At 41.3% G+C, this 24,467-nt stretch overlaps 1 protein-coding gene across 4 annotated transcripts in view; it reads right to left on the reverse strand.

The window, feature by feature from the left end:
• wdr37 (WD repeat domain 37) overlaps positions 1-24,467 on the reverse strand; it is a 143,288-nt gene that overhangs the window by 23,090 nt on the left and 95,731 nt on the right. For all 4 annotated transcript variants that reach the window (XM_063044389.1, XM_063044387.1, XM_063044388.1 and 1 more), the window contains one exon: positions 9,146-9,280. In XM_063044389.1, coding sequence (XP_062900459.1) covers positions 9,146-9,280 — 135 coding nt within the window. The remainder of the gene's footprint in view (positions 1-9,145; positions 9,281-24,467) is intronic.

The raw sequence follows: 24,467 nt of genomic DNA on the forward strand, positions 1-24,467 counted from the left end.
AAAGTTGTTGGAGAATTTGCTAGTGGAAAGAAGTGGGATGATATTTGGAAACTTGACTTTTTGAAGTGTCATTTGGCAAGTAAATCGCATTTGGATGGTGTACAAAAGCTCAGGCAACAGAACCCGTCATTACCCGTTACAGGAGTGCTACGCATGTTACGGTTGAATGCAGATGAGCAAGAGCGAAAACGATCAAACGTCACAGTAGATACAAGTTTGCTGTTGACTTTTATAAATAGTCTTTGTGTTCATTTAGAAGAAAGGTTTCCTGAAGATGAGGTACAAGAATGGTCAGCTTTTGATTTCTCCGCAATTGCAGATTGTGACTTCACATTTGGTGATGAACAAGTTAATGCCTTATGTCTAAAGTATCATGATTTTCTAGCTGAAAATACTGTAATAGTTAGACAGTTTAAAGATTTCAAATTTTCCGTGCAAGAAAAAATTAAATCCAAACTGATTTCAAACTTTGCTCAAATGGTGGCATTTATACTTCAAAATGAACGGTTTTGCGACCTTGCACTGTTGATGGACATTGGGGGAACCTTTCTTGCGTCTAGTGCAGACTGTGAGCGAGGTTTTAGCCTAATGAATCAACTCAAAAACAAGCTGAGAAACCGTTTAGGTGAATGTTATTTGGATATGTTAATGAGAATCAAAAGCTATCAATTGGATGGAAGTTCTATTAGTCTAGATAGAGCTTACAAAGAATAGGTAAATGCCAAAGACAGGAGAGAGAAAAATAACTGAGTGACTTAAATATGTATGTTATTTTGTTGTTATTCTGTGCAGTTTTATGTCAAATATTCTGTAAACCTACATAAACTGTGCCATGCGTGCATTCAGTGCACACATACTTTTGTCACAGGAAAAAAATTTGCACAAGATTTTTGCGCACAATGACTACTAAAAATTAGAGGGAACGTTGATGGCAAGACAAACAAAGCAAAGGCTTCCTATCTATCCTTTAAGATATTTCTTATAAAAAGAGCTAAGTTCATAAACATCCCTACAAGAAGTGCATTGACATAGGCATTTCTGAATTTTAACTGTAATCCAGATCTAATAAAAAGACACAGATGTGCAAATGTCATTGCAAACCAAGAACAATAATGTCAAAATTTACTTAAAGCTTTGATTTTTCACTTGCATTTTAATCTGTAACCTTTGCAGTCCTAGAGTTTCCTTTTGACTTTGTGATGTAGGACCAGCTGTATTATATTTTTAATTCCACCTCTTAAAATACCAATGCTCATAAGTAATACAAGCAATTATAATCTCCTTATTCCACCTCTTCCATATGGTCCCCTCCTCTGGGTATGCTGGTTCATTCAACAGCCAATAACATCCACGTCCACAATCCTTGATGTGAATTTAGGCAACAGGCTTCTGGTATTGTGCTAAAGTGAGCTGGGGACGCAGCCTAATGCTATCCACACCTGACATTCACAACAACTCCAGCAGGAGCTACAAGATTAAAGAAACCTTGGATGATTGTTCTTTCATTTGCCCAGAATTATTGGGTTTCTACAAGATCAATAGCATTACCTGGAGATCAAACTCAACAAAGGACACATCTAATGGCCAATCCCCATGAACCACTTCCTCTGGAGGTGGAATTTTCAATTTATCAAATCATTCTGTCTTACCACAAGCATGGAGTGATCTTGAGCTTTGACAATGATGAGAATGGGGTAAGCACTGCATAAAAGAAATCAACTTCATGTTTTAGTTTGTTAGGAACATATTGTAAGTAGGAGCAGGAGGAAGCCTTTTGGTGCTCGGCACATCTGCTATTCAATAATATTAAGGTTAATGTTCTACCTCAAACTATTAACCTTCCCTTTGGTGAACAAGGAAGGATATACCAGGAATTGGAATATCATCATCACATGTATCAAGATACAGTGAAAATCTAGTCCTGTATACTGTGCATACTGATCATATCATTACACGGTTCATTGAGATAGAACAATGTAAAACAATAACAATACAGAATAAAATGTTAACAGATATAGAGAAACTGCATTTCTGGTAAAAATAAAAATAAGGTACACAATTGTAACAAGTTACACTGTAAAGTATGGAAAACATCTTATTGTACAAGAGGTCTATTGAAAAGTCTGATAGCAGCTGGAAAGAAGCTGTCCTTGAGCCAAGTTGTACCTGCTTTCAGGCTTTGTATCTTCTGCTCAGTAGAAGAGTGGAGAAGACAGAATGCCCAGGGTGGGTGGATGGAGTCTTTGAAATATCTGTTCAGAGTGCTGAAAGCAGAGAGCTGGATGTGTAGAGTGATAAAATCAAGCTGGAAATTATGGAAAGCGTGAACTGTTGAACGTGGAGAGTTGAGGCATATGGTTGTGAGCCCTCTTCACTGAGGTGAAGGGAAGACCAAGGTTAAGAAGGTCTCAACCTCTCTCAACCATCCTAAACACAGATACTCCTCAACCCTCTGAGTTCCTCAAGCAATTTATGTGTGTGTGTGTTTTTTTTCGCGTGTTAGAGATATAAAGTGGGAACAGAAGGGACAAGAGATAAGGACTAGAATCTGTGAGGGAAGAACTATCTGCAATAATACATCAACCACTTGAGGATCTTCAAAGTTCAAAGTAAACTTATTATCAAAGTGCGTATATTTCATCATATACTACACTGAGATCGAAGACAAAAACACTGGAGGCAGTGGATTCAGAGTCAGCGTGAAACAGGATGAAAACAGGTTTGTTAGCCCATTTCATCCATGCTGACCAAGCTGCCTAACTGAGCTGGTCCCATTTGCCTGCATAATTCCGAGCTCTTCCTATCTATACACCTATCTAAATGTCTGTTAAACACTGTAATCATACTCACTTCCACTATTTCCTTTGGCACACAACCACCACCCTCTGTATGAAAAAAATATCCTTGGGTGCTCTTAAAGTTTTCCCTTTAAATTCATGCTCTCTAGTTTTAGACTTCTATCAAGTGGGAAAAAGAAACAGTGACCATTCATTTTATCTATGCCCCTCATGATTTTATAAACCTCTTATAATATCACCACTTAGGCTTCAACGTTCTAGGGAAAAAGAAGTCCAGGCCTAACCATTCTCTCTTTTTAGCTCAAGTCGTCTAAACCCGGGAATGTTGTTGTGAATCTTTTCTGTACCCTTTCCAACTGAATGACATCCCTCTTATATCTGGCGGCCAGAACTGCACACAGTATTCCAGGTGCAGTCTCATCATTGCCTATACATTTAAAACACGACATCCCAACTCTTGTATTCAACACCCTGTACCCTGGTTGATCAAAGCAAGCATGCCAAATGCCTTCTCCACCACCCTGTCTACCCAGGTTACTTCTTTTAGTAAAGTATGTTCTTGTATCCAGAGGTGTCCCTATCCTACAGCAATAGGGCCCTGCCATTTACTATGGTAGACTTGCCCTGGTTTAACTTACCAAAATGTAATACTTTGTATTTATCCAAGTTAAATTCCATCTGCCATTCCGTGGACTACCTACCCAATTGACCTGGATCCTGTTGTAATCTTAGATAATCCAATATAGGATCAAAGTTAGTGGTCAACCACAAAATTATCAACTATGCTAACTACATTCTTATTCAAATTGTTGGTGGAGATGACAAACAGTGAGGGACTGCTGTTGACATGAGATCAGTAACTGTCTAGTCATAGCTAAGACAGCATAGTAACATGGAATTAAACAACATGGAAACAGGCCTTTTAGCCAACTGTCCATAACGACTAGGGTGCACCCTGCCACATCAATCTCATCTTCCAGCACTTGTTCCACTATGTCTTGGCAATACAAGTACTTACCGAGAGATTTAAATGCTGTCAGCGACCCTGGCACAGGCAGTGCATTCCAGGTATTGTAATCACTCGAGTTGGGTATAAAGTTCTCCCAAGGGATTATTCCCTTAATGGCGAATGGCTGTGTATGACTTTGTTTAGCATGGCGAGGCTGATGCATGAGCAGCCTCCACATGGACCACAACAGATTAGGATCCAGTGCCATGGAATGCAAGATGGTGGGGTCCCTTCACTGCTACAGCCTTTATCTACCCTCACTGCTGCTGAGATGTGTCATCACCTCCTGTCAGTTCCACTGCTGAGGTCTTGGTTGGATCGCTCTTTGTCTAGAACCTTCCCCCATGACCTTACCACCATGGGTGACCCTAACAGGAGCCAAGTTCCAGGCGACATCAACCCTGGAATCTCAGGAACTCAGAAGTCTCTCCATCACAAATAAAGTGAACATCCTTGGAGAAGATTCTAGGTGACGAAGGTCCCCCTCATATCCCCCAAAATCTCTTCTTCTTTACTCTAAATCTATGTCCTTCAATTCCATCAATTAAAAGTTGCACTTCAAGTCAGAAGCGCCCTACGGACGAGAGATGGGGCAAAGCTGGGTTATTGATGCCTTAAAACCAGTCACTTCAGGCAGATGGGGCTCATCAGCAGTAGTTGGCAGTTTATCAAAAAGCAGGAAAACTCTGATCTCAAACCTCCACTATCTTGCAGCTATACCCACTCACGGGGAAAGCTTCTGGAGTAAACTCAAGAGGAAAAATCCAGAGCTGGAATCCCCAAGTTCAACACTGACTGGCAACTCCTGCAATGCTGCTGGGGCCAAACTGTATCAGTCTCTGCCATTCCTTTGGATTTATCAGCTGCACAGAAAAGAGGAGCTACGTGGGCTACAGCATGCTCTCCATATCGTAGTGCCCAGGCTTGCGTATCACATAGACGGCTGGAATGCAACATTCTTGGTTGACCCTGACCAAGGGAAGGGCTCAGAAGATGCATAACCTTATACAAAACAGAATCTGGGACTTCAGGTACTGGAAATAGTTAATAGTTTTCTTTCCACAGTAACACTCAAAAGAAGACTAATAAAATGCTACTGAATGCAGCAAGCACTGTGTGACCTCAAAATCCTGTAAAATGGTATAGGCATGATTAGAATTTAATTCCACTTTTACAATAATTATCTCTCCTCACTATCAGGGGAAGGAAATACTAGTGGCCTGTCTATCTGCCCATTCCAAAATGAAAGAAGCAGGGTTGCTCGAGTGGCACCACTGATCTTCACCCAATTTTATGGGTGTGCTTCATAGATAAGTTTCTTTATTAAGCCAGGTTTGGTATTAAATGAGAAAATTGGAAAGTAGAAAACTAGAATTTAAATAAATTAACTGCAGGAGGGAAGTCACAAGCAGTAAAGTGCCTTCCACTTCTTGCTTAATTAGAACCTTTTACTTAAACTTCTCTTCCATAAATATGAAAATATAAATTTGTCTTACAGTTCTGACAAAGATCCACATACCATAAATATTAATCCATCTGCATCTCTCTGTGGATATTGCTCAACCTGCAGATGTTTCCACGATTCTGTTTATGTATCAGGAAATTAAATGGCGCATGTCACCTCCAGTGACCCGATATAAAATCAATACTGATTGACACCCTTGCTTAACTGTTCCTGTAGTATCTGGGTCAATACACAATTTGGAAAATACGAAGTGGATATAGACCCCCGGCACTATATTCAACACAACTGGGAAATGTGTTCAGTTTGATCTCAGTATAGAAACATAGGAACACAGAAAACCTACAGCACAATACAGGCCCTTCGGCCCACAAAGCTGTGCCGAACACGTCCTTACCTTAGAACTACCTAGGCTTACCCATAGCCCTCTATTTTTCTAAGCTCCATGTATTCATCTAAGAGTCTCTTAAAAGACCCCATCGTTTCTGCCTCCACCACCATTGCCGGCAGCCCATTCCACGCACTCACCACTCTCTACATAAAAAATTTACCCCTGACATCTCCTCTGTACCTACTTTCAAGCACCTTAAAACTGTGCCCTCTCGTGTCAGCCATTTCAGCCCTGGGAAAAAGCCTCTGCCTATCCACACAATCAATGCCTCTCATTATCTTGTACACCTCTATCAGATCACCTCTCATTCTCCGACGTTCCAAGGAAAAAAGACCGAGTTCACTCAACTTATTCCCATAAAGCATGCTCCCCAATCGAGGCAACATCCTTGTAAATCTCCTCCGCACCCTTATAGTTTCCACATCCTTCCTGTAGTGAGGCAACCAGAATTCAGCACAGTACTCCAAGTGAGGTCCTATATAGCTGCAATATTACCTCTCGGCTCTCAAACTCAATCCCATGATTGATGAAGGCAAATGCTCCGTATGCCTTCTTAACCACAGAGTCAACCTGTGCAGCAGCTTTGAGTGTCCCATGGACTCGGACCCCAAGATCCCTCTGATCCTCCACACTGCCAAGAGTTTGCCATTAGTACTATATCCTGCCATCATATTTGACCTATCAAAATGAACCACTTCACACTTATCTGGGTTGAACTCCATCTGCCGCTTCTCAGCCCAGTTTTCCATTCTAGCAATGTCTCGCTGTAATCTCTGACCGCTCTCCACACTATCCACAACACCCTCAACCTTTGTGTCATCAGCAAACTTACTAACCCGTCCCTCCACTTCCTCATCCAGGTCATTTATAAAAATCACAAAGAGTAGGGGTCCCAGAACAGATCCCTGAGGCATACCACTGGTCACCGGCCTCCATGCAGAACATGACCAGTCTACAATCACTCTTTGCCTTCTGTGGGCAAGCCATTGGTTCCACAAAACAATGTCCCCTTGGATCCCATGCCTCCTTACTTTCTCAATAAGCCTTGCATGAGGTACCTTATCAAATGCCTTGCTAAAATCCATACACACTACATGTACGGCTTCACCCTCATCAACGTGTTTAGTCACAACCTCAAAAAATTTAATCAGGCTCTTAAGGCACAACCTGCCTTTGATAAAGCCATGCTGACTATTCCTAATCATATTATGTCTCTCCAAATGTTCATAAATCCTGCCCCTCAGGATCTTCTCCATCAATTTACCAACCACACAAATACACAAATCTGAAGAATCATAGTGGAGCAGCCAAATTAATAAACGTTAATGCAAGCTGTGGGAGACACGGTTACGACCCAAAACGCCAACAATTCCTTTCCTTCCTCCAACCTGATAAGCTCCTCCAGCAGATTATTTGGAACTTTAAATAAGTCTGACTAATATTGCCAATACTTCTTGGAAATGTTGGAATCCTTCAATCCTCTGATGAAGGGTCTTTGACCCAAAACATTAGCTCTGTTTCTCTTCCCACAGATTCAATCTGACATGATATTTCCAGGATTTCCATTTTAATTTTAGAAATCCTTCCAGATATATTTTGATAGATACTCAATTTACAACCAAGAGAAATTAAATATATGTCGACAGCCATACAGGACTCCCTGTGTTAATATATCACATTCAATCCACCACGAGCAGCGTTTTTATGAAAGATTATTGGGTGAAAATTAAGATCACGTAATTCATGTATTAACAATTTTCAGACGTTTAACATTAGGAATAACAGAACACTTGGTTCCAATGAATAATCCCAGTTATCAAAACACCAAACATAGATTTTATATTGGCATGCCAGGTCCCATAGAATTTGGGTAGAATTGATTAGGTGGATTGAAAATTGGCTGAGGTAAGAAGCAGAGAATGGTTGTTTCTCAGAATGGAGGCCAGTGCCCCAGGAGTCAGTGCTGGGACCCTAGTGATTGATTTATATAAATGATGTAGATGAGAATTGTCAAGGCTTGATCATTACGTTTGCAGATCATATGATTTTAGGTGTAGTTGTCAAGATCGAAGGTGGCTTTCGTAGGGGGAGATGATCAGTTAGGGAAGTGGGCCAAGGAATGGCAAATGGATTTCAATACAGTTGTGAAGTAGTGTATTTGAAAAATCAAACAACCATAAGACTTGCCCTCTGAATTGTAAGACATTAGGGAGTGTAATGGAACAGAGGGAGCCGAGTACAAATTCATTGACACCAGCATCACAGGTAGACAGAGTGGTGAAAAAGATGTTTAGATTGCTGGCCTTCATCAGTCGTATGATTTAGAATATTATGTTGCAGTTGTGCAAGGCATTGGTGAGGCTGCACTTGGAGTGCTGTGTACTGCTATGGTCACTCTGTTAAAAGAAAGACATGGCGAAACTGGGAAAAGTTCACAAAGATGTTACTAGGACAAGGGAGCCTGAGTTATAGAGAACCGTTGTCAGGCTAGTTCTTTATTGCTTGGAATGAAGAAGAATGAGGGTATCCTTTAGCAATCTTTAAACTTATGAGAGGCATAGATAAGGTGGATGCCAACAATCCTTTCTCCGGGGTAGAGTCTGAAACGAGGGGCATAGGTTTAGGATGGGTGGTGTAAGATTTAAAAGGGACCTGAGGGGCAATTTTTTCACAAAGATGGTGTGCCAGTAGAAGTGATTAAGGCGCATACATTATCATTTAAGTAGTACTTGGAAGGGTGGGGTATAGAGGGAGATGAGCAAATGCAGGAACTTGGAATTAGCTGGGTGTACACTGTGGTTGGCATAGATTCACTGGGCTGAGGGCCTTTATCTGTGCGGTATTGCTCGACGACTTTCAATACTGCATGAACCGAAAGGCCATATGCTTTGAACATACTTAATATGTCAAAAGTGAGAGACATCTTCAGACCAAATTTGCTGAAGAAAAAAGCTTCAAATCCTGATTTTGTTAATACTGTAGAGTGTGGAACTAAAAAGTCTTGAATTTGCCATGGCAGGAAACAAATTTTTATTAGTATGTTTAAGTATCTCTTTCAATAATGACTCAACATAGCTTAAGACCAAATGTGTTTCTCTGTCTCTCTCTCTCTCTCTCACACACACACACACACACACACACACAGTTTCAGATCATTGCTGGCATTTCTCTCCCAGTCACATTTAGGTGTTTTGATAGAAAACAGAAGTTGAAGTGAAGACTACAAATGTGATTTGTGAATTTTAAGTGAAATGGAGAAAGACAGTAATAGTGGATTCAAAGCAGAAAACAGCTAACCTTTGTCTTGGCTTAGGAACAATGTATGGTATAGAATTAAAATGGATGGATGCATGGCATAATAATTAAGATTCTAAGGGAGAAGAGGATATTGGGCAAGAGAATGAATCAAGTGATCGGGAGAAAGAAAAGAAATTTATTTAATAACCTATGAATTATCATATCAAGATACAATTAAAAACATTCACCTGTTGACAGCTGAGTCAGTACGAATCGTTGCTATAGGAGATCGCATGTTCTTCAGATCCCAGACTTTCACAGTTCTGTCATCACTGCCAGATACAACATTATCCCCCACAGTAAAGACAGCAGATGTTACAGTACTGAAAGAGATTTAAAAAACAGTAAATAATCATTAAATAGCTTAACATCAAAACATCAGTTTTGAGCTATGAAATTGCTACCCAAGTTTCCTATCATTTATCTTAACAGTAAACCTTTGCACATTTGAAGCTAGTAAAGGATGATACTGAGTAACTAGTTCTTCCACTGACTAAGTATCAGCATCTTGGGTTATAAGAACTAACCAGCTTTTACATTGCTAGTGACCTAGGGGCATGTGCACATGTGCAAGTGAGTAAATTAGGTGGCATCTTTGTTTGGTATTTCCCAAATATTTGTATTTTATGATTTGAAGTCTTCACATACAGTATATACAAAAGATTGAAATGGCTCCATTAAATTCCCTGCTTTCAATATTCCCAGGAAATTTTGAGATTTATTATTTAACCTCAAAAGAAATTACATTGAAAAATAAAAGTTAAACACTAGCCATTTGATTTCCAAGACAGCCTAGAAATCCAACGAGATTCCAATCTTTGACCCTCAAAAGCAAATTACAACTTTTTGAACCGACACCAGAATCTTCTGGCTTGGAACCAAATTTGTCATCACACCCAATTAGACAATAGGCTACTGCAACCATGCCTTGTAAAGAGAAGGAGGGGTAACTGAAGAGGAGCGGACAACGTGTGAGTGGCTCAGGGTAGGAGTGGAGCTTTGAGGCTTTGGCTCAAGAGGCTTCAGCGAGCAGAGGCCGAGGACGAGCCTGCTCCCAGTGAGGTAAGGCCAGGTAAGGCCAGGTAAGTTCCTTTAATTAATTTAATTGACTTAGGAGTAGGTAATGGAGGCAGCAGTTAAGGCAGTCGAGTGCTCCGTATGCAGTACGTGGGAAGTCAGGGACAGCACAATTATCCCTGATGACAACGCCTGTAAAAGATGCACCCAGCTGCAGCTCCTGACAAACCGAGTTAGGGAACTGGAGTTGGAGCTGGATGAACTTCGGATCATTCGTGAGGCAGAGACAGAAACAGACAGGAATTTCAGGGAGACAGATACCCCAAAAAGTCAGGAGGCAGGTAGCTGGGTGACTGTCAGGAGAGGGAAAGGGAGTAGACAGAAAGAACAGAGCACCCCTGTGGCCGTTCCTACCAACAATAAGTATACCGTTTCGGATACTGTTGATGGGGACAAGTTGTAGTGGTCGCTTCTCTGGCACCGAGACTGGACCCTCAGCCCAGAAAAGGAGGAGGGAAAAGAGGAGAGCAGTAGTGATAGGGGATTTGATAGTTAGGGGGACAGAGGTTCTGTGGGAGAGATCAAGAATCCCGGATGGTCTGTTGCTTCCTTGGTGCCAGGGTCCACGATATCTCGGATCAAGTTCTCGGTATTCTCAGGAGGGAGGTGAGCAGCCAGATGTCGTGGTCCATGTAGGGACCAATGATGTGGATAGGAAGGAGGAGGAGGTCCTGCAAAGAGAGTTTAGGGAATTAGGTGCAAAGTTGAAGAACAAGACCTCCAGGGTTGCAATCTCAGGATTGCTACCCGTGCCACGTGCTAGTGAGGCTAGAAATAGGAAGAAAGAGAATGACAGGAGTGAAGGTAGGACCGATTAGAGATAAAGATGGGAAGATATGCCTGGAGGGTGTGGAAGTGAGCGAGGTCCTCAATGAATACTTCTCTTCAGTATTCACCAATGAGAGAGAACTTGATGATGGTGAGGACAATATGAGTGAGGTTGATGTTCTGGAGCATGTTGATATTAAGGGAGAGGTGGTGTTGGAGTTGTTAAAATACATTAGGATGGATAAGTCTCCGGGGCCTGACAGAATATTCCCCAGGCTGCTCCACGAAGTGAGGGAAGAGATTGCTGAGCCTCTGGCTAGGATCTTTATGTCCTCGTTGTCCACGGGAATGGTACCGGAGGATTGAAGGGAGGTGAAAGTTGTCCCCTTGTTCAAAAAAGGTAGTAGGGATAGACCGGGTAATTATAGACCAGTGAGCCTTATGTCTATGGTGGGAAAGCTGTTGGAAAAGATTCTTAGAGATAGGATCTATGGGTATTTAGAGAATCATGGTCTGATCAGGGACAGTCAGCATGGCATTGTGAAGGGCAGATCGTGTCTAACAAGACTGATAGAGTTCTTTGAGGAGGTGACCAGGCATATAGATGAGGGTAGTGCAGTGGATGTGATCTATATGGATTTTAGTAAGGCATTTGACAAGGTTCCACACGGTAGGCTTATTCAGAAAGTCAGAAGGCATGGGATCCAGGGAAGCTTGGCCAGGTGGATTCAGAATTGGCTTGCCTGCAGAAGGCAGAGGGTCGTGGTGGAGGGAGTACATTCAGATTGGAGGATTGTGACAAGTGGTGTCCCACAAGGATCTGTTCTGGGACCTCTACTTTTTGTGATTTTTATTAACCACCTGGATGTTGGGGTAGAAGGGTGGGTAGGCAAGTTTGCAGACGACACAAAGGTTGGTGGTGTTGTAGATAGTGTAGAGGACTGTCAAAGATTGCAGAGAGACATTGATAGGATGCAGAAGTGGGCTGAGAAGTGGCAGATGGAGTTCAACCCGGAGAAGTGTGAGGTGGTACACTTTGGAAGGACAAACTCCAAGGCAGGATACTTGGTAGTGTGGAGGAGCAGAGGGATCTGGGGATACATGTCCACAGATCCCTGAAAGTTGCTTCACAGGTGGATAGGGTAGTTAAGAAAGCTTATGGGGTGTTAGCTTTCATAAGTTGAGAGATAGAGTTTAAGAGTCGCGATGTAATGATGCAGCTCTATAAAACTCTGTTTAGGCCACACTTGGAGTACTGTGTCCAGTTCTGGTCACCTCACTATAGGAAGGATGTGGAAGCATTGGAAAGGATACAGAGGAGATTTACCAGGATGCTGCCTGGTTTAGAGAGTATGCATTATGATCAGAGATGAAGGGAGCTAGGGCTTTACTCTTTGGAGAGAAGGAGGATGAGAGGAGACATGATAGAGGTGTACAAGATCTCTTCCCCAGGGCACCACTGCTCAATACAAGGGGACATGGCTTTAAGGTAAAGGGTGGGAAGTTCAAGGGGGATATTAGAGGAAGGTTTTTTACTCAGAGTGGTTGGTGCGTGGAATGTACTGCCTGAGTCAGGGTGGAGGCAGATACACTTGTGAAGTTTAAGAGACTACTTGACAGGTATATGGAGGAATTTAAGGTGGGGGGGGGGTTATATGGGAAGCAGGGTTTGAGGGTCGGCACAACATTGTGGGCTGAAGGGCCTGTACCGTGCTGTACCATCCAATGTTCTATAATGCAGCTAAATACGTGGCTAAGGAGATGGTGCAGGAGGGAGGGCTTCATGTTTCTGGACAATTGGGCCTTGTTCCAGGGAAGTTGGGACCTGTTCCGACGGGGCGGTTTGCAGCTGAACTGGAGGGGAACTAGCATTCTTGCGGGTACATTTGCTAGTGCTGCTCCGGGGGGGGGGGGGGTTTAAACTAGATGTGCAGAGGGAGGGGAACCAGAGTGTTAGAGCAGATAGTGAGGTGGAGGAGGATAAAGGTCATGCGAGAACTGCATGTATAGACAGAAATCAAAGGTTTGTACGTTATAGAAATGTTCTCAGGTGCATCTATTTCAATGCAAGGAGTATTGTAGGTAAGGCAGATGAGTTTAGGGCATAGATTAGCACGTGGGATTACGACATTATTGCTATTAGTGAGACTTGGTTGCAGGAGGGGCAGGACTGGCAGCTTAATGTTCCGGGGTTCCGTTGTTTCAGACATGATAGAGGGGGAGGAGTGGCATTACTAGTCAGGGAAAATATCACAGCTGTGCGTAGACAGGACAGCCCAGAGGGCTTGTCTACAGAGGCCATATGGGTGGAGCTGAGGAACAGGAAAGGTGTGACCATAGTAATAGGGTTGTATTATAAACCGCCCAACAGTCAGACAGAATTGGAGGAGCAAACCTGTAGAGATATAGCAGACCAATATAAGAAACAGAAAGTTGTAATAGTAGGGGATTTTAACTTCCACATATTGACTGGGACTCCCACACTGTGAAAGGGCTAGATGGCTTGGAGTTTGTCAAATGTGTTCAGGGAAGTTTTCTAAATAAATATATAGAGGTACCTACGAGAGAGGATGCAATACTTGATCTCCTATTAGGGAACCAGACAGGTCAGGTGACAGAAGTATGTGTAGGCGAACATTTTGGGTCCAGTGACCATAATGTCATTAGTTTCAAGTTAATTATGGATAAGGATAGGTCTGGTCCTCGAGTTGAGGTTCTAAATTGGAGAAGGGCCAGTTTTGTGGAAATGAGGAAGGATCTAGGAAGAGTGGATTGGGATAAGTTGTTTTCTGGCAAGGATGTGTTCAGTAAGCCTTCAAAGGTGAAATTTTGAGAGTACAGAGTTTGCATGTTCCTGCCAGGATTAAAGGCAAAGTTAACAGGCATAGGGAACCTTGCTTTTCAAGGGATATTGGCAATCTGGTTAAGAAAAAGAGAGAGATATATAGCAGATATAGGCAACAAGGAACAAATGAGGTACTTGAAGAGTATAGAAAATGTAAGAAAACACTAAAGGAGGAAATCAGGAAGGCAAAAAGAAGACATGCGGTTGCTTTGGCAGATAATGTGAAGGTAAACCCGAAGGGTTTCTCCAAGTATATTAAGATTAAAAGGATAGTAAGGGACAAAATTGGTCCCCTCGAAGATCAAAGTGGTCATCTGTGCATGGAGCCTCAGGAGTTGGGGGAGATCTTAAAACAGTTTTTTTGCATCAGTATTTACTCAGGAAACTGGCATAGCGTATATGGAAGGAAGAGATACAAGCAGTAGTCTCATGGAACATATAGAGATTAAAAAGGAGGAGGCGCTTGCTGCCTTACAGCAAATAAAGGTAGATAAATCCCCCAGGCCTGACATGATATTTCCTCGGACCTTGAGAGAGACTAGTGTAGAAATTGCAGGGGTCCTGGCAGAAATATTTAAAATGGCCTTAGCCACGGGTGCAGTGTCAGAGGATTGGAAGGTAGCTCACGTTGTTCAGTTGTTTAAAAAAGGCTCCAAAAGTAAACCAGGTAATTACAGGCTGGTGAGCCTGACATCAATAGTAGGTAAATTATTAAAGTGTTCTGAGAGATCGGATATACAAGTATTTGTACAGCCAAGGGCTGATTAAGGATAGTCAGCATGGCTTTGTGCATGATAGATCGTGTTTAATGAACCTTGTAGAGTTTTTCGAGGAGGTTACCAAGAAAGTAGATGAAGGAAAGGCTGTGGATGTTGTCTACATGGACGTTAGTAAGGCCTTTGACAAGGTCCCACATGGGAGGTTGGTTCAGAAGGTTCAGACACTAGGTATCCATGGAGAGGTTGTAAACTGGATTCGAAGTTGGCTGTGTGGGAGAAGACAGAGAGTGGTAGTGGATGATTGCTTCTCAGACTGGAAGCCTGTGACTAGTGATGTGCCTCAGGGACCTGTGCTGGGACTATTGTTGTTTGTTGTCTATATCAATGGTCTAGATGATAATGTGGTAAATTGGATCAGCAAGTTTTTTGACAACACTAAGACTGGAGGCGTTGTGGACAGCAAGGAAGGCTTTCAAAGCTTGCAGAGGGATCTGGACCAACTGGGAAAATGGGCCAGAAAATGGCAGATGGAATTTAATGCAGACAAGTGTGAGGTGTTGCATTTTGGAAGGACAAATCAAGGTATGACATACACAGTAAATGGGAGGGCACTGAGGAGTGTAGAGGAACAAAGGGATCTGAGAGTTCAGATACATAATTCCCTGAAAGTGGCGTCACAGGTAGACAGGGTTATAAAGAAAGCTTTTTAGCATCCCGGCATTCATATATCAAAGTATTGAGTATAGGAGTTGGGATGTTATGGTGAGGTTGTATAAGACACTGGTGAGGCCAAATTTGGAGTATTGTGCGCAGTTCTAGTCACCTAACTGTAGGAAGGATATCAGTAAGATTGAAAGAGTGCAGAGAAGTTTTACTAGGATGTTGCCGGGTCTTCAGGAGTTGAGTTACAGGGAAAGATTGAACAGGTTAGGACTTTATTCCTTGGAGCATAGAAGAATGAGGGGGAATTTGATAGAGGTTTACAAAATTATGAGGGGTATCGACAGAGTAAATGCGAAAAGGCTCTTTCCACTCAGATTAGGAGAGATAAATACAAGAGGACATGGCTTTAAGGTGAAAGGGGAAAGGTTCAGGGGGAACATTACGGGGAGCTTCTTCACTCAGAGACTAGTGAGAGTGTGGAACGAGCTGCCATCTGACGTGGTAAATGTGAGCTCACTCTTAAGTTTTAAGAATAAATTGGATTGATACATGGATGGGAGAGGTCTGGAGGGTTATGGACTGGGTGCAGGTCAATGGGACTAGCGAAATAAAGTTTCGGCACAGACTAGAAAGGCCAAATGGCCTGTTTTCTGTGCTATAGTGTTCTATGGTTCTATGATTCTAACAGTGCCTGCAGAATGGGCAGAAATAATCAACATAAAACAACAAACATGATGTCCTTCCATGACCCTTACTAAGACTACTTAGTGAAGGATACTTAAGTGATCCTGCTTCCCCTCATAATTAGCGATATAGCGGCAGAATAAGGACTGCCCATTTAAGATAGAGACATGGAGAAATTTCTTGTCTGAATCAAGAATCTTCGTAATTTTCTATGTCAGAGGTTATGAAGGCCAAATTACTGAGTGCAAGGCCTAAACAGACTTTTGGTCTCTGGGAAAGTGAACATTTATGAAGCACAGACAGAAAAGTGGTACTGAACTAACATCAGACAAGTCTAAAATATTCATGACTGATAATCTGGCTTGAGGAGTCGCATGGAAAATTTCTGCCTCTCTTCCTTATGTATGCCTGAGACAGAAGGTCAACTAAACGTGAATCCTAAAGTGGTAGAATAGTTCTGGTCAATCTGTGCTTGGCTTGCTGTTTATTATATTGCAGTGTCTATACTATCAAAGTACTTCATTTGCTTTTCTGTGTTCAGTTGCAGCACAAAAACAATTGACTTCCCCTTGAAAATATTTTTGACTGCAATTGTACTCTGTGCACGCTGCTAGTTAAAGCGAATAGACCTAGTCTCTATCTGGGCCCAATGGACCTACAAAAAAAGATGAGATCACGTATGAACATTTAATGAAGTTTAATATTTTGTAATTTACAACGTCAGTTGTTCCTGTCTGTGTGTTACTCAAGGAAAGCAGATTTCACATACTGATCTGGATGCTGATTGAATTTAGCAGCATCCAAGCCACTAGAGGCCTTTTTTATGCCGGCACACTTAATTCAAATTGACATTAAATTAAGGTTTAATAAGGATTAAACCACAGTAATGGAGCAAGGTTCTTTAATTTAATACCACCCTTAAGCTAAAGCATACTACTTTAGCATAAAGGTGTCAACTTTGATGCAAAGACACAAAAGCATTTTTTAAACAATTGGTGGACAAGATAGAGTGTATTAATCACATTCCATTTATAAATAACACACTGTTTTTAATGAACTGTAATGACTCCAATATAATTAACTCATGAAAATATTGAGATCACAGCAGGTCAATTAGCCTCATGAAAAGTGAAGACAGTTAACTCCTCAGGTTAAAAAAAAAAGGTTGTTCAAAGATTATTCATAACAAAATGGTAAAAGCTTACTTTTTTCAATGAATCTGGATCACCAGCACTTTCAAATTTTATTCTAGGACGCACAACTTAAAGTAAGTCTGACTTTCATGTCTGACAGTGAAACCACACTAAATTAGAGAAATACTCCCAAGCAAAATCTGAGCAGTTGCATGCCAGTCATAATTAGCATGGAATCCCCAAACAAAATGCAGCCAAACTGACCAATTGTATAATGATCTCCGCAGAAAACAAGTCTTTGCACTATTGCAATAATGGTTACGAGATTGCCATTCAAAAGCACACATTTCATTCACACAGCAAGGTCTTCTGTTTCACAGAATCTGCATGTGATTCGTACAACACAAATAATGAAGCTAAGATAATCAATCTGGCAGCCAGCAAAACCTAATTTCAGCTGTCTTACTATTCCTGGAAGCTACAATCAGCGTGACACTTCTACCTTCCAGTCTAGCAGCCAAGATCTTTAGTGAGCCTCTTGTAATCTATGTTTATGAGAGAAATGGACCCATGAAGATGGACAACTGCCAGCAACTAAACTGAATGGTGCAAATTGGTAAACTCTCACTTCTAATGGTCCCTGTAATTTATTTTCCTTATACTTGAATGTTTAATTAAATATGCAAATGAAAGATTTAGGTATGCTTTTTCATCATTTTCAGAAGAAATGTATAAGAAAAGCAGCTTTCAGTCTCAAAAAACATGGAGTAGCTTGAATGAATTCAATATATTTCCAACACAGCAAAATCTAAAATCAAACAGAAGAGAAACAGGTCTTTTGGCCCACTACATCCATGCCAAGAGGCACTTAATGACTAATCCCATTTTTTTTTCTTTTGAATTCTAAAAAAACTACTCCTTCTCCTCTACCCATACCATAGGCAATCTAGAGAACATCTCTGGCACACTGGAGAAAACCAGAGCATCCAGGAAAGCACACATAGTCAAAGGGAGAACAAGCAAACTCCACACAGACAGCATCCTTGGTCTGGATCACTCTAGAACAGTGAGGCTGCAGTACTCACTGCATGACTGTTCCACATTACTATTTATAAAACCTTATTATTTAAACTCTGGGTTATTCAAATCCAGCTGTCCATTTTTATCCACAAACCACTAACTTAATCCAGCAGTTCTTTTTTGCTCCAGATTCCAGTATCTGGGGCCTCGTGTCTCTACCACTGTACTTAGGTACTGATGATTAAAATTTTAAGAAGACTTATCTAGATAGATTTAGTCCATTCAGAATTGAATCACAGAAACACTAAACACAGCAGGAGGCCACAGAGTACATACTACCTTTGCCAGCTTTGAAGTACTTTACTTTATACTTTATTGTCGCCAAACAATTTGTACTAGAATGTACAATCATCACAGCGATATTTGATTCTGCTCTTCACACTCCCTGGATTACACATATTAAATATTAAAAATATTAAGAATAGTTAAAATTAGTAAATATTAAAAATTTAAATTATAAATCATAAATAGAAAATAGAAAAATGGGAAGTAAGGTAGTGCAAAAAAACCAAGAGGCAGGTCCGGATATTTGGAGAGTATGGCCCAGATCCAGGTCAGGACCCGTTCAGCAGTCTTATCACAGTTGAAAAGAAGCTGTTCCCAAATCTGGCCGTACGAGTCTTCAAGCTTCTGAACCTTCTCCTGGAGGGAAGAGGGACGAAAAATGTGTTGGCTGGGTGGGTCTTGTCCTTGATTTTCCTGGCAGCACTGCTCCGACAGCGTGTGGTGTAAAGTGAGTCCACGGATGGAAGATTGGTTTGTGTGATGTGCTGCGCCGTGTTCACGATCTTCTGCAGCTTCTTTCCGTCTTGGACAGGACAACTTCCATACCAGGTTGTGATGCACCCTAGAAGAATATTTTCTACGGTGCATCTATAAAAATTAGTGAGGGTTTAAGGGGACAGGCCAAATTTCTTTAGTTTTCTAAATAGACACTATCCATTCCATTTCAGATGGAACGTAATGCAGACAAGTGCGAGGTTTTGCACTTCAGCAGGACCCACTAGGGCAAGTCTTACACAGTAAACGGTAGGGCACTGAGGAGTGTAGTAGAACAAAGGGATCTGGGAATATGGGTCCATAATTCATTGAAAGTGATGTCACAGGGTGTTAAGGTTATAAAGAAAGCTTTTGGCACATTGGCCTTTATAAATCAATGTACTGAGTATAGAAGTTGGAATGTTATGTTTGAGTTGTATAAGACATCGGTGAGGCTTAATTTGCAGTACTGTGTGCAGTTTTGGTCACCAACCTACATGAAAGATGTAATCAAGGTTGAAAGAGTACAGAGAAAATTTATAAGGATCTTTCCGGGTCTGGAGGACCTGAGTTTTAAGGAAGTATTGAATAGGTTAGGGCTGTATTCTTTATAAAGTAGGAGATTTGATAGAGGCATACACAATTATGAGGGGTGCAACTATAACCAGAGATCATGGGTTAAGGATGAAAGGTGAGAAGTTTAAGGGGACCATAAGGGGAAACTTCTTTACTCAGAGGGTCATGTGAGTGTGGATTGAGCTGCCAACACAAGTGTGAGCTCGATTTCAACATTTGAGAGAAGTTTGTATAGGTACAGGGATAGTAGGGGTATGGACGGCTATGGTCCTGGTGCAGGTCAATGGAAGTAGGCTGTTTAAATGGTTTCAGCATGGACCAGATGGGCCAAAGGGCCTGTTTGTGTGCAATACCTCTCTATGACTCTTACTTGACAACCTGGAATTTTCCAATTTAAAGAATTAATCTAATGCTCTATTGAAAATTACATTCCATTAGCATTTAAGATGGCACATTCTGAACCATTACAGCTATCACACAAAGCTGTCACCTCTTCTTGTTCTTGGGTCTGTTAAACGAAATCTGTTCCCTTCTGGTTACTGACACTTCTACCACATATCTCAAAAGTCTGTAAGGTGTTTTTCCAAATCCCCAATTTTATTTTGTTTTTAAAAATACAAAAATGGTTGAACTTTTTTTTTTAATCATGATTATATTACATTGGTTAGAACAGGGAGTTTTGAAAAAAAATTGACTTACCAAAATATAATTGAAATCAAGTTTATTAACTGGGTGCAATTTTAAAAATAAATTTCTTTATTAGGTTTATTGCAATAGTAATAAAACTCACTAAATATTCCAGGAAGTATACTGTTGCACACAAAAAATAAAATGCAATCATCTACAGCTTCTGTCAAGTTATTGAGAATACACCTTGTACTAAATACAGTATACGTGTCAATTCAATTTGCCACAGCTGCATCACTGTCATCCACAAAGCCGGAGAAGATAACACTTTGTTCAACTTAGATGACAATCATCTGTTCACAGATACTTGTCAGCCACCTCCACTCTCATTACAGTTTATCTAATAGATGCACAGAGACCAAAAGCGTAAACATTTATAGAAATGGATTTTGACTATGATGCAGGGTGATGCTCAAAATAATTCATGTTTATAAAGCAGCACCAGATAAACAATGCCGCGGATTGCAAGGCAAGGTTACAGGAACAATCTTCATGGAATGTGGCTAACAAATGCAGTAAAAAGAAATAAGTTTCTGTTCATTGCAGGTAATCTAAAAATGGCCATGATCAACAGGACAGTTGTCATTACCACTAAGAAAGACAGCTGCTTAGACCCAGTCTAAACTTGTGTTACTTAACTTGCAGTTTCCAAACCAATAGTTGACAATCATGCCAGAAAGTCACAAAGTGCAGACGGAAACACCATTTAATTAGATTGGTCAAAAATTGAGGAAAGGTTAACTAATCATGGAAATGATTTACTAAATTATAATGGCAATCTTAAAACTTTAAATTTTATATGGGAAAAACACCAAACTTGTAAATTCACTTCAGCAGTGTTATTATTGTTGTTCCTTTCCTCGTCTTGTGGCACATCGGGCAACAACCTTGCTGTTTCTTTAGTATTTTGGTCTGTTTTTTTACAAGGCTAATTTGCAAGCTCAACCCTCAACCCAGCACGGATAGAAAGCGTTCAAGGAGCTGGCCAGATTCGAATCCTGGACCACTTGCCTTGGCAGTCCAGTGCTGATAGCACTACACCACCAGCCTGCATTACATTAAAGTGAGAGAGCTACCACAAAAAGAAATAATTAAAAGGCATTGAGTACTGAAATAGAAGCCAATTACACTGGGTGATCTGAGACTACAAACCTGTTACCATCATTTCAGTCCAACATAATCACAATCAGGGTAATAAATTTCAAATGTATTGGTAACCCCAATACTGAAAAGGACAGTTGTGCAAAGCCTCATCGAAAACAACTTACCCATAAAGATGAAAATAAGAATTCATAAACCTGCCATTAAGCTATTACACTGAACCATAAAGTTCCATGAAACAGTTGGTTTATTGTTTAGTCAAGAGGTAAATCTGAAACACAGTAAAGACTACTCCTCTTGTCAAACCTGAGCAGCGATAAGACCCCTCATTTGCTTTATCAATCATAGGCTATAAATTTAAAAGCAGAATCCCACTGGGGTACAGCATAATACTGTTATTCCCAGGCAAAGCTGATGTCTCTGCCAAAGCACAACAAAACTCATTTATCTTGTCCTAGAGAGCAACGGAGCATACACTTCCAGCTGACAGTGCGGCAATTTCTCCTCACACACCACTGACTGTTCTGGAACATTCTGCTCCCTGAGCGGGTCTCAATCACCGAAAATACTGTAATGCTAGCACTCCTCATTAGAACTAACAGCTGTCTCTACAGCTAAAAAAACAAAAACCATTCTGCTTCAAAATCTGCAAAAACTTTTACACAATAAAATGGTGATAATGTAATTAAAGATTTGCATAACAACTAAAAATAACTCCTCACTACATTCCAGCATCCTGTGAATTTCAACAAATGATATAAGTTGTGACTGAACAGAGTATTCTATTAAAAAATACACAATAAAAAATAGAATTGGGATATTACAATGTGCCCATAAATTCTGAATGCAAAAATGAGAACTCTCTAGTTATGCAAAATCACAATTACAGTACTGGACTCACCCAAAGAAAACTATTTGTACAATGAAAGATACACTTTTGTCCGTTATACCCTGATGAATGCCGAAGGAGAAAAAGTACTCTGCATTGACAGAACTCGGTAACTATAATCTGTACACACACAATACAGACCCCCTTGAAATACATGTTTGGGAACAAGTGGGCTTGGGATGAGATTCTCTTGCTGAAGTTATTCTGTTGGAAGACAATCCTGCCAACCAACAGTGTACTTGCTGACATTTACTCTGCTAAAGGTAAAAGAAAATGTGTTTAAAGTAGAGGTTATGGCTGGATTAGTTAGGGGCGAGTAAAGAAAATCTACATGTGGTTAGACTACTATTCCAAGATGTTGCTGTCCTTGGAAACAACTGGGAGACTGAAAGCATGCAGCCGTGACCAAGGAACTTCTGGTGGATACCTGGAGCGATTAGGACAATCTGCCACTACAAACAACTATGTACGTAGTAGTTGCCAGTGATCCATTTAGAAACCAGGGAATGTTAGAGGGAGAAAGAGCCATGATTACAGTTGGAGAAGCTTCCAAATTTAATGAAACACTTAAAAATTTAATTAGCAAAGCTGAAGGATACAGCACTGCAAACCATTTTGTAAATGTTGTTAAACTAGCTAGAGGTTGCTGAAAGTTGTCACTGCTAACACTCTGCTTTTTAATGTGGCCATTATAGATAATTCCAGAGATGACCATTTTGTCCATGAGTTGAGCAAGTTCATTTGTGATAAACTATTGAGTCCCCAATTCAACATGGATTTGCCACATCAAGTCACACTGTCTAAGGACACAGTCAATAATGATCCACATGACCACTTTACCCAAAGCGGCTGAGAGATATACACAAAGCTGCAGACAGAGCAGCCAGTTCCCATCACAACACAAAGTGGTTAAGATTCCCAGAGGATTGGAGGTAGTCATGGTGTACACCTTAATGATGCACGCAAGTCCAAGTCTTGTCCATAGTCATAAAGGGGAACAGCAGAGAAACAGGCTCTTTGACCGATCTTGTCTGTGCCAAAATGTTACTCTGCTTTGTCCCATCGATCCACACATAAAAACAGCGAAAACCTACAGCACAAAACAGGCCTTTCAGCCCACAATGCTGTGCCAAACATGTACTTACTTAGAAATTACCTAGGGTAACCCATAGCCCTCTATTTTTCTAAGCTCCATGTACCTATCCAGGAGTCTCTTAAAATACCCTATCATTTCCGTCTCCACCACAGTTGTCGGCAGCCCATTCCACGTATTCACCACTCTCTGTGTAAAAACTTACCCCTGACATCTCCTCTGTATCTTCTTCCAAGCATCTTAAAACTGTGCCCTCGCATGCTAGCCATTTCAGCCCTGGGAAAAAATCTCTGCCTATCCACACGATCAATGCCTCTCATTATCTTATACACCTCTATCAGGTCACTTCTCATCCTCCGCCGCTCCAAGGAGAAAAGGCCGAGTTCACTCAACCTATTCTCATAAGGCATGCTCCCCAATCCAGGCAAAATCCTTGTAAATCTCCTCTGCACCCTTTCTATGGCTTCCACGTCCTTCCTGTAGTGAGGTGACGAAAACTGAGCACTGTACTCCAAGTGAGGTCTGACCAGGGACCTATAAAGCTGTAACATTATCTCTCGGCTCTTGAACACAATCCCACGATTGATGAAGGCCAATGCACCGAATGCCTTCTTAACCACACAGTCAACCTGCACAGCAGCTTTGAGTGTCCTATCGACTCAGACCCCAAGATCCCTCTGATCCCCCACACTGCCAAGAGTCTTACCATTAAAACTATATTCTGCCATCATATTTGACCTACCAAAATGAACCACCTCAAACTTATCTGGGTTGAACTCCATCTGCCACTTCTCAGCCCAGTTTTGCATCCTATCGATGTCCCGCTGTAATCTCTGACAGCCCTCCACACCATCCACAACACCTCCAACCTTTGTTTACTAACCCATCCCTCCTCTTCCTCATCCAGGTCATTTATAAAAATCACGAAGAGAAGGGGTTCCAGAACAGATCCCGGAGGCACATCACTGCTCACCGACCTCCATGCAGAATATGACCCGTCTACAACCACCCTTTGCCTTCTGTGAGTAAGCCAATTCTGGATCCACAAAGTCCCTTCCTGTTCCTAACCTCCACCCACAGAGACTCAGTAGACAATTCCTCCATGACTTCCTCCTTTTCTGCAGCCGTGACACCATCTCTGATCAGCAGTGCCACACCCCCACCTCTTTTGCCTTCCTCCCTGCCTCAGGGATCATGGCCCTCCGTACCCCATCCATGAACCTATTCAAATCTCTCTTAAATGTTCCAATTGAACCTGCATCCACAATTTAGCTGGCAGCTCGTTCCACAATTGCACCCTCCTCTGAATGATGAAGTTCCTCGTCAAGTTTTCTTTAAATATTTCACCTTTCACCTTAAATCTATGTCTTCTAGTTCTACTCTCACCGCAGTCTCAGTGGAAAAAGTTTCCTGGCATTTACCCTGTCCATACCCCT

This window comes from Mobula hypostoma, chromosome 3, assembly GCF_963921235.1.
Source record: "Mobula hypostoma chromosome 3, sMobHyp1.1, whole genome shotgun sequence".
In the NCBI taxonomy this organism is placed as follows: domain Eukaryota; kingdom Metazoa; phylum Chordata; class Chondrichthyes; order Myliobatiformes; family Myliobatidae; genus Mobula; species Mobula hypostoma.